At 34.0% G+C, this 12173-nt stretch overlaps 1 protein-coding gene across 4 annotated transcripts in view; it reads right to left on the bottom strand.

The window, feature by feature from the left end:
- Positions 1–12173, bottom strand: part of LOC134541506 (serine-arginine protein 55) — an 80609-nt gene that overhangs the window by 18302 nt on the left and 50134 nt on the right. For all 4 annotated transcript variants that reach the window (XM_063385004.1, XM_063385003.1, XM_063385006.1 and 1 more), the window contains one exon: positions 10103–10228. In XM_063385004.1, coding sequence (XP_063241074.1) covers positions 10103–10228 — 126 coding nt within the window. The remainder of the gene's footprint in view (positions 1–10102; positions 10229–12173) is intronic.

Below are 12173 nucleotides of genomic sequence, written 5' to 3'. Positions count from 1 at the left end.
AATGCTATGACAAGATTGACATTGCACAGAGAGGGAAATTACTTGATGCTATACATTCCTTTTCATGCAAGAATGAGCAAGACATCTATCTTCAAGGTTTGCTTGACGCTGTGCCAATTAAACATCGCCGACCAAGGAATGGTGACAAGTCTGGAAAAAGGTCATCCTCCTTCACTTTCCATGTAGTTATTCAAGAACGAAGAGTGAAAGTGTGCAAGAAAGCATTCATTCAGTTATATGGAGTATCTGCCAAGAGGGTAAGGAGACTGCAAACATTGTTACTATGTGGACAAACTCCAAAAGACATGCGAGGCCAACAAAACAATAGGAAGTCGGTGCCTGTTGGTGATGTTCAGGCCATCAAAGACCACATATCTTCATTTCCTGTCAAGATAAGCCACCATGCATCCAAAGAATATAAATATCTTGATGCGCAGTTGGATATAAAGAAGATGCATACACTGTTCAAAGAGAAATTTCCTGATTGTAAAGTATTCTTTCTATTACAAGATTTTCAGGGAAAATTTCAATCTCCACTTTGGGAGACCACAGATAGACACCTGTGGAGAATGTGAACAACTGAAGGTCAAGATAAAAAATCCTAATCTTAATGAATGTGCTAAGAGAGTTGCCATGGCCGAGCTGGCCATTCATGAAAGAAGGAGTAACAAGTTTTACACAAGCATGAAAGACACGAAACACATTTGCAAAAACAATGATAGTGTGTTAGGGTTAACGTTTGATTATATGCAGAACATTTCACTGCCCTGCATTCCAGTACAAGAGCTTTTTTACTATCGCCAGCTTTCGGTGTTTCCCTTTGCCATACATAACCTGAAAACAGATGAGGCGAGTTTATTTTTATATCACGAAGGGCAGGCAAATAAAGGGCCAAATGAAACATGCTCTTTTCTCCACAAATACATAAGTGACAACGTGCCTCCATGTGTTAAAGAACTGCACCTTTACAGTGATGCTTGCGGAGGGCAGAATAAGAACAATTGCATGGTAAGATTCTTGTTATCACTTACTGACACCAACAGATTTGACATTATTATCCATCGGTTTCCGATACGTGGTCATTCATATCTTGCTTGCCATCGTGATTTTGCACTGGTGAAACGTGTTCTTAAAAAGACTGATAGATACTATGTACCCATGGAGGTCTGCCAACTTATTACATCTGCAGGAGTTCCTGGAAAATTCACAGTCAACATGGTAACATCTGATGACGTGTTGGACTTCAAGAATTGGTGGCCCAGCCATTACAAAAAGACATGCTTATCATTGGAAAGCCAGAGTAAAGCAGTTCCGCGAAGCCAGAAGCAAGACTTTGCTGTATCAAGGTTTGTAGAGTTCCAGTACAACAGTCGCCATAAAGGTACTGTAGTTGCTTCCGAATTCATTGGCGGCCTTGTGTCACATACTTTTGTGCTTCGTCAATCATCCGACAAAAGTTTGAATCCTACTATTCCTGTTCAAAAGGCGTATCCTGCGAAAAATGTGCCAATTAATGCAAAGAAGATTATTGACTTAAAGAAGGTTCTCCGTTATGTTCCAGGTGAACACAGAGACTTCTACGATGAGATTATCCAGTGGCCTACCAAGCAAACAGACTGAGCTACCATGCCATTGTAACAGGCATTGTTACATAATAACATACAAAGTGTGAAGTTATATTAACACCTTTTGTACATGTTTTCAAAACAATGTGTAGTCTTACATCACTGTTGTTTAAAGTGAAATGATGCTTTAGTACATAACTTTTGTGGTGTTGTTTAAAGAGGGTATGCCTGTGATGTTATGCATTATAAGGTCAGTGAAAATGGCGTAAAGTGTTCAATAATATGGTGTACACGTTTACTGAACTATATCTAGGTTGAATTACATCATTGTATTTCGATTGGAATATTTTATTACATAAGTTTTGTTGACTTGCAAGGTTAAGTTATAAAAGGGCCTAAGTCTGTGATATTTAACAATTTTTTTCTCGCAGGTAATGAAACACTTGCAAAGCATGCACTTGTCAATGCAGTGACATTTAGGTACAGAGTAGTAAAAAAATATTAATTTTGATGTATGAAACTTATAACAGATATGATATAGTTTTTTGCATATTCCCACAACTTTTAGTGAATTGACTTATGCCTTTTCATAAATAAGCGATTCAATTATGCCAATGCAAACACTTGTAAAACCTTAACAAAATATGTCACCACGAGGGGATGAAGTTTGGAACAAGAATCTCTGAAAGGCAAAATGGCCCATTTTGCAAACGGTCAACAATATTAGAAACTACATCTAAAGCCATTTCATTAACAATGGCAGTTGTCATAGTTCTACCACAGCTATATTGTTTAGCCACATCACACTTAGGAAACATTTTTCTAAGCAGTGGGCCAATATGATCTGCAACACTGAAGGGTATGTTGTGTTCCACAAAATAACCAGTGAACAAACACTCAGCCTGAATAACCTCATTTTCAACACTATTTGTACCAAAGTAAGTGTTATATCTTTTTATTTTCCTGTTGGTATTTGAAATTACTTGCATGTTTCGCACACTTGATATGGATAGTGGGTAAATATGTACTTAAGTGGTATTTGCGAAAGAAAATTTTAAAAATCTGAAAATACTTTTATTATATGCTCTTTAAATTCCTCTTTTCATTAAAGCCGGCGAAGATAAGAAATTCTAAATACTTTATGAGATATCGCCGTTCTTAATTATGCTATAGAAGATGTGTGTAATCATTCGACCGTTGCCATTTTTGTTATTTTGCCGTGTGTTCGTGAATGCCTAATTAATTAAAATGGTCCGCCGGCTTTAATGAAAAGATGAATTTAAAGAGCATATAATAAAAGTATTTTCAGATTTTTAATATTTTTTTTTCGCAAATACCGCTCAACTACATATTTAAGCACATTTTATACCTTTTGTTGGCACATAAGTACTATATTAAGAAAAATAATCGACGCCTTGACTCAAACAACTTTATTTCTTTCTTGCTTCACTACATAACGAAATGTATGTGAAACTCAAATACACTTCCAAACATAACTGTATCGTAAATATTTTGCTTTAACTGAACCACTATAGTTTTTAATTAATGTACACCAAACCACTATTTGTTATCAAACACAACACTACACGCGTGGACATAACCTGCAATCTCGTACACGACGGGCCCATCTACAACAGTCCGAACCTGTGGCCTCTGGATGGTCCGTGTCCTTATCCCATTGATAAAGGTTACTATCTTAAAGTGAATGAATGACGTCACATGTCGCACATACGACTGTCCAGTCTACAATTACGATGTCTGATGTCTGAATCTAACGATTTCTAAAGTATTCACCACAGCGCAGTAACGTGGAAGCGCGGCAAAAAATGTCGCCGGGTCAGTGCAAATATATGGTATTCTGTACTGTAAACTACAGTACATGTACCACAAAATGCGGTTAAAACAATCTTGCAGCACGTTAAAATCGGTACTTCCTTTCTTCTTGCCGTAAAAACCATTACAAAACTGTGGTATTGTACGTGACATTAACGGCACTGTTCCAACAAAAATACGGTACAAAAACTGTATATATGGTATTTACCGATGCAAGTACACTATTTTATGGCACGAGATTGAAAACGCTAGCCCGTGCCCCGTGAGTCAATGTAGAATTTCAGGCCAGAAGAAACATAATGCGTAAAATTAATGCCGCTCCCCGTAAAAACGTAAGAACTGCAATCACCCGTACAAATTACGGCAGAATCGTACAAGTTGGCAGGTCTGCACATAGTTTCATATGGAAACAATACCTACACAAAGCACTCAGAATCTACCTAATAGCAGAACCAAAAACATCATGCAACGTTTACGTGAGAGGTTTTATTATCAAAATTTTGATGCCCTCTAATATAGGTGTGACGATTATGCAATAAAACAGGCTCTATTTTATTACCAGCAACTAAATTATACTGTTGGTTACATTAGGTGCACCAGTTTACGGACATTTCCAACGTGTTTACATGCAAACGCCTACCCGCATGTATATGTGCCCCTGGCCATACGCCCGTGGCTTAGTCATGATACTAAGAACCCTAAATAAGCATATTTCCCTCCTCTATCTGAACCACCAACATCTTCACAGCAGCAGGTAACAACAGAACCCTGACTTACAGTGATCCAGCTACGAGCTTGAGCAAGGCCGCTTCATGCAAATAAAGGAATTTGATGCTGCTCTGTCCAAAGCTGCAATAATTACTGAAGGATATAGAGTAGAACCCCCGTCATACACTTTTCAACGGAGGGCACAAAAATGGTGTATGATGCAGGATAGTGTATGAAAAGGGATTGGCAATAATAATTTTTTTTTTCAATCTAGCATACCAGCACAATGTCAAATTAAACTTAAATACATAATGTGTAAATAATTGCATTATATTAATGAAAGATATGAATTCATCATTATAGATATATAATAAAACTACCAGAAATGTAAAATACAGTCCATAATCAAGTAAAGCTGACATGAGAAACAGTGCCCTTACAAAATGTTATGAAGTCCTTTCTTGGTGAGGGGGGGGGGGGGGGGGGGGAAGTCACCAAGCCTAAATTAGAAATTTAAAAAAATAGGCTATTGTAAAAAGAAAACCAGAAATTTTTGCTTGTTTGTTTCATTTTACAAACAACTTTATGCAACAGAACAATTTTCAATAAAATTTTAACTTGAGAAACGTAAAATACAAAACAATCCGATCGTAAGAAAACAACAAACGGGTATATTCTAGTGATGGGTCGATTCCGATTCCGGAATCGGTCGGTCCCACCGATTCCAGTATAATCGTGGAATTCAGAATACAATGGTTTTGGAATCGACCATGACCGATTCCTGCATTGTTTTTAAGTTTACAAAATACATCTCCTACGCAACGTAAGAAAATACTAAAATGAATGCAAATATAATTTTTAAACTACATAATACAATCTTTTTTACGGAACTGATTTACGAATTACGGTAATTAACGTATTTATTTACTTGCACCGCCATTTTCCCTATATAACAAATGCAGTATCTACTTTCCCGCTTTAAACGAAAGCATTTTTCGGAAATTACGTTGCAGCAGCACTGCATTTAATAGTAAACCTTCAAAAATAACTAGACAAAACCATAAATGTTTAAAGAAAATTATGTAAATGTAAACTGCAAGTAAAATAACGTAAACGTTAACAACTTGATCATGGCAGCTACATTTGCCATTGTAAACAACCTAATTTTTTGTTTGTGCTACCGGCCATGGTAAACCATACGGCCATGAACCAAATCTTTGGTGACGTGAACGTGAAAATTAAGATGTTTCACATCTCTGCACTTTAAACTTTACAGAATTAAATGAAATAATTTTTGAACGAGATTTTACCCAAATTGACAGTGGATTACTGCGACCATATTAAAATAAGTTTAAAAGCAACATAACCAAATTGCTGTAAATCGGCGTTCTTGTGCGTGTTCAGCGATGCTCTTTTTACATTAGATATATTTTGGAAAGGCAGTTGGCTAATCTGGATTTCCAAACATTGCTGCTGAAACGTTCGTAAATTTTTATTACCAGACATAAACAATCTTTTGAAAGTAGTTGTGTTTAACAGAATTGTTTCCGATAAATTTTTGAAATGAATTAAACGTTAACACGCAATTTTTTTAAGAGTTTAATTATTTTGTGTAAGAAAATCTCACCATAAAATGTGGACATTTTGAGATGCTAAACATGCACAGAATGTTCTTAGTCAAGAACCGAAAATTTATTTTCTCTTTACGGTTGTGAAGAACTGCAAGACTGGATGGATTTATTCTTTTCACCAAGTGAGATGGTCCCTTGAAATATGTATCAACGAGGTTATATTGTCATTTTATTTGGATCATTATTAACTTGCGCATGAAAATAAAATTCTTAACCTGAACGTACAAACCTCTTTTTTTACAATTAATTAATTGAGTTAATAATGTAAGGTATCAAAAGTTGGTTAAGTTATAACATTATTTATAAAATACGTCATAAGACATCTTTGATTATTGGCAGTGTTTGAACACATGTTTCGTCTAACTACAGTAGAACCCGTTTATAGTGAACCCGCCTATAATGAATTCCCGTTTATAGTGAATTTCCGTCTCGGTCCCGGCAAAATGATGTGAGGTTATGTATTAATTTATTGGATATAGCGCACAACTTTTGTCAATGTTGATACGTTTTCCCGTGTACCACGAACAAATTTTGCCGACATAATGCACATTTATCTCAAATATTTTCATATAATTACAAGTATTTTCACAAAACGTCTATTCTGGATCACATTAACGTTTTTCTCCCCAATATGCTACTCCATTGTCTACTGTTCATAATATAAACAAGTCGTAATTGAGTGGCCTCGGTAGGCTACGTGTAGCCAGAAATAGTGCTCAGTTTGGTGAAAATAAAAAATAGTTTTCCCTGCATAGTTAAAGAATGGGCGAACGCGTGTACATTAAATAAGTTATCAAAATTAAACATAAATTACCGCCACACAAATACGTATGTACATTATAGCAGCAAATTCAATATTTTTACGTCTCATTTTTATCGTTCACGTTTCGGACATTTTGATCGAGTAAGGTTTTTAAGACTACCACTAGATAGAACTCTGTGGACTAAATTTTTCCATAGAAAATAAGAAATTTTCGTTCCAGCTTTAGCAACTGCGATACTAAATGATACGTAGTGATCTTTGATGCGCCAGACTCGTTATTTTTCGTTTATTTACTTTTGATGGTAAAAAGAATTTCGTGTTATTAAGCTGCAAATGTGCTTCAATAAGAAATACGTACATAAAAAAGGGTGAAAAACGCGTTAAAAAACGTAAGGCATTATCTGTGCGAGATAAAGTGGACATTATTAAAAAGGTAGACTCCAACCCCACTGTCCCGCACGTGTTAATATCAAAGGAACTGGGAATTGCAACATCCACATTAAATACAATATTAAACAAGCTGAACAATCTTCTTTCTCAAGCTGCGAATACGTCACAGAGTATTAAACGCCTGAAAAAAGGAAAATACGCCGATGTCGAAGAACCATTAATAGATTTAATAGATATTAATAGATATTAATAGATATTTGGCCATATTTACTACAAATTTAAGTATATTTGAATTTAACGAATTTTGTAATCATTTATTATTAATAATTATTTTGTACATGTGTAGTGTATTAAAAATAATATCTGCATTTGCTCATAAAACTGTTGCTTTGAGTATTTTCATTCGTTCTTTTCTTGGCTTAGGCCTATGTGTAGTTAAGATTATGCTTTTGAGTATGTATTGCCAATATATAAGTTTTCCCAGATATAAAGTTTCCCCTCTATAGTGAACATATAAACTACTCCCTTCAGATTCATTATAACAGGGTTCTACTGTATATGCAAGGTTAAAAGGCCAAATTGTGCTAGAAATTCAAGGTAGCATAACTTGATGGTAATGAACATACTTTTTAACATTATATAAGCTGTATATAATGTTAATTTCTGCATAGAAAATGAAACACAATTATATCAATAATATATATATTATATATAATTATGCAATTATATTTTTAAAATCATAAACAACCTTTTTTTTTCTGAGTATATTACTCTGTTGAACATTGTCAGCTAAAAATTAAGGAATCGGAATCGGATCGAAGAATCGACCCTTTAATTTAAGAATCGAAAATGGAATCGGAATCGGTATATTTTAGGAATCGGCCCAACACTAGTATATTCAGTTAAAAGATTAATGAATGCACAAAATATGAGATCCGTGCCTTGGTAAAGCGCGTGCACCATTTTCATAATCATTGCTAGTTTGTGCCACTAGTCTCACTTGGTGCTGGCCATAGATGCTACTAGCGAAGTGCACAGTCTTCCTGATACTATCCATATCTATGGTGCGATAAAGTTATTTTCTTACGTTTGCAAAGGTAAACAATGAACGTTTTTCAAAATAAAAGTAGTGGTGCACCGATGCGGATACCGATGAATCGTAATCGGCGATTATGGGTACTTACCAATTAATCGTAATCGGCGATTATCTTAACGATTACTTTGCAGATTATTTACGTCCCGGCGTAATTAAGTAGGTTTTTACCGTGTAATATTTTGTTACACATTTTAGGACGAAATACGGTAATATTTGTATATATTACAAAATTCATCTAACTGCGTCATATCATAATTACAGATATTTCGTTACGTTTAATAAATCTCATTGCCTCAAACAATAAAAAATGCATTTTTCCTACACGTTTATTTACGTTTCGTCTTTTGTTTAGTGGCCTTGTACATTACGTATAGCCAGAGAAGTAAAATAGATGGCACGCAATCTAAATACCACAAACAGTTGCAGTGGATTCTATGACAATCGATCTTTTCGAGTCGTAGTAGCGGTTCAAAATCGTGGTCCCGATACCTTCTAGTTTTATCACTGCGTTTTACAAACTCGTTATGGACGTCTTTGGTAACATTATCCATTTGTTATTTGTATGTGACGTGAAATGTGAAAAAGTACTTATAATTTTATATATTCAGTCAACATAAATAAAATCACATGTGCTAGAGTTGGTTTTTAGTCATTTTTATATAATTATAGTGAGATGGCGAGTAGGGAGAAAAAAAGTGAAGTGTGGAAACATTTTTCTATAAACTCAAGTGAACAAAATAAAGCAGCATGTTTACATTGTTAAACGGTAATTTCTTGATGCAACCTTATGTGATAGTCAATAATAATGCTAGTTTTCCGCAACAAAAACTTACCCATTGTAAATTACAATTATTAGACTGTAGTTCAAGTTGTTTACAATAACAAATATTTAAATAGAAGTTAATTTAATTTCCCCTTTCAATGACTTAATAGTGTATTTTATATATTTTTATACTGTTATTATAACTGTATTCTCAATTTTACCTAATCTTGTTATTAAATTCACATGGGAATAATTGTGTGCATTATTACAGTTAAAAAAATTTCTTCATTATAATCGGTAACTGAATCGGTATCTGCCGATTATTGCTCTCATAATCGGTAATCAAATCGGTAATCGGTAAAGTCATATCGGTACACCACTAAATAAAAGCATTAAAACGTAGTTTATCAGGAGGAATATAACAAAAAAAAATTGTGAATTTTAGGACTTCTACGCTTTTTAAAAACGTATGAAACGGGAAAATAAAGATTTTATAAGTTTATGTTCCGGGAAAGTAAACCATTGTAAATATAGTACTTTCGGTGGGACCAAAATTAATCTGCTTATGACACGGGAAAATGTATAAAACGGGAACGTATCATCAAGGTTCTACTGTACTATTATGTAATTACTTTTGAAGAATCCCTTATAAATTAAGTCCAACATTGATTGCTTGAAACAATATTCTGTAAACTTACACAATATTAAATATTTATAAAATAACATATTTAATCACGAGTATATAATTACCAAAAATACTTATAAGTTGATTATTTTTTCATATGTAAATGTACCTGTGCCATAAATTTTAAATTAATACATTTCAAATGCTTATGTTACAGGAAAAAAATGTATGCTATTCAAATTGCTCAATAATTCTACTGAATGCAAAAAGCATTAGGACAAAATAACATACATCTTATGGAGAAAATGACAGCACCGAAACATTTCAACGTACTCGACAAATCATATTGTGAGGGTACATCTAAAACAAGTTTCATTGAAATTATAATTACCGTATTTTCTCATAACTACCACACTACCTGACCGCAAATTCAAAACATATTTATCCCGTGATCTTTGGCATGGTCTTTAGTACCTACATAAAGTGCTCGGAATCTTAACAGCAGGATCAAAAACACTATGCCACTTTTATACATGTATTTCTTTTTTCAAAATTTTGACTGAAATAACAGTGCAATGCCATAAAACACAGTAATGAAAAAAAAAACTACAGCATTTACCTACCCTGATAAGTCAATAAAACTTCCATAATTGGGTTTGGAATTGGACATGGGCAAACAGGTTCTACAGAACATTTAACTACCTACACCAGCTATTTATTCAACTTACTTTGACTTGGAGCGGGAACGTGACTTGGAACGTGAGACAGACTTGGAACGTCCGCGGGACTTTGAGCGTCCACGAGACTTGGACCGACTGCTACGTCGGCTCCTTGATCTGCTGCTCCTTCTGGACCTGTAACACCAATTTTGTCAAGGACGCCGTCCTACATAACACAAATATTTTTCCCAAAAAAAAAATCCAAACATGTTGCTGTGACTCTTTAGCACAAAATTTACTCTCATATTACACCAAAATTCACACAATGTGGTTTCCAACTCAACCATCAAGAACCAACTCAGTCCCAAACAAACTGAAACATGCTCATCACTGCAAATGGATGTGCTTCCAATACATTATACTGTATTCTTGCCACAAAAATACTATTAAAAGTTTCAATACTTTCATTTCATTAAAATTCTTAACGTAAATTACACACACACCTAAAACTGTAATTTATTTTGAGTATCAAACGTCCTCTTAGAAAAGTTTGCAAAAAAATATCAGACTGGCAGAATATTTTTCTAGAATTTTTATTAAAACAAATAACCTTTTGTCAGAACACCAAAAAAAATCTTAATATCCAATTCTTAGCATATAGAATACAAATTGTAAGGTTTTGAAAGAAAAAAAACATTTTAAATAAAATTTTAGAAGAAACACAGTTGAATCAATATGGAGCCTTTCAGTTATTTACTGGTGGTACTGTTTTTTGCAGGTTGGAATGTTACTATTTCTGGTATTTCGTAGTTAAAGGCCAATTATGAAACAAAGCATGCTATGTAGTACTCTTTTCTGTGTCTATGAATTGTTTTTAATTTAAAATACCAATGTTCAGGTTTGTTTAAAAATACGTTAGAAACTAAAACTGAAGTTTTAGGGTAATGCCAAGAATGTATGTAGTACAGTCAAACCTCTAACTATCGAACTCGCATGTATCGATTGTCCGTGTTTATCGTATACGTACTTTCTACGGTCCCGGCAAAATTGCCATACAACTAAGGTTAAAAAAGTCCGCTTGTACCGATGTTCGAATTATCGTTTTGTCCGCATTGATCGTACAAAATATGTGGTCCCATCACTATAAATTATAATAGATGATCATTTAACCATAAATATTTTGCAGAAATAACAATTTCTTAGACAGAAACCGTCATAAAAACAGTAACGATAGTATACAGAAGTAGTAAAAGCACCTTAAATCTGCAGCCAAGTAATGGAGCACGTAAACATGAAGAAAAGACAAATGAACACCAACTTACGAAGAAATATGGATGACGTACCATAACTACAGTACAACTACAAACCCAATTGTTATCTTACGATAATTACCATAAAAAGAACTAAAGATTCTTTGTTGATACCATAATACTACAGAAGCACGATAGCTACCACATTTGCACTATAGTTACCGTAACAACCGAGATGTATATTTACCGTGATGGTAATGTATTTATTTATGACATATTAAAATTAAAGAACATTATTGAAAAAAAAGCATGTTAAATTTTTATATGTACGGTTAGCACATGTTGCGAAGAAATAATGCGATCTGAAAGAATGCAGTACTACTACAAAAAGTGAAAAGGGTACTCGTGGATTTTTAGGTTATGGCAGCCTCTCTCGTTTTTTCAGTAATATCGGCCGAAAATTAACAAGCGTTTCGGAAGTCGGCAGAAATGCAGATTCAACTAAATATTAGCAAAATCGGCTTCTTCAGTATACCTCTACATTTGATGACATGAGTAAACATATTTCAGACTTCAGGATATTGAAAAAGACTTTAATTTCCAAGTAGGTTTATTATGCGTATGTTTTTTTTGCAAGTGTAAATTGAATTAAGTAAATTGCTTCTATTTTTATTTTTTTTCAAATGATTAAACTTTAATGACAAGTGACTGATATATTTCTGACACTAATTTTGAGGTTGAAATATTTTTTCAAAATCTAAAAGTGAAGTCCACATCTATTGAATGTCTGCATCTACTTAATTTTTTTGTTGGTCCCCTGAAAAATGATAGATAAAGGTTTGACTGTACTCTTTTCTGTGTTTATGAATTGTTTTTAATTTAAAATACCA

The sequence above is a fragment of the Bacillus rossius genome, assembly GCF_032445375.1.
Source record: "Bacillus rossius redtenbacheri isolate Brsri chromosome 4 unlocalized genomic scaffold, Brsri_v3 Brsri_v3_scf4_1, whole genome shotgun sequence".
In the NCBI taxonomy this organism is placed as follows: Eukaryota; Metazoa; Arthropoda; class Insecta; order Phasmatodea; family Bacillidae; genus Bacillus; species Bacillus rossius.
This window is presented reverse-complemented; position numbering and strand designations above follow the sequence as displayed.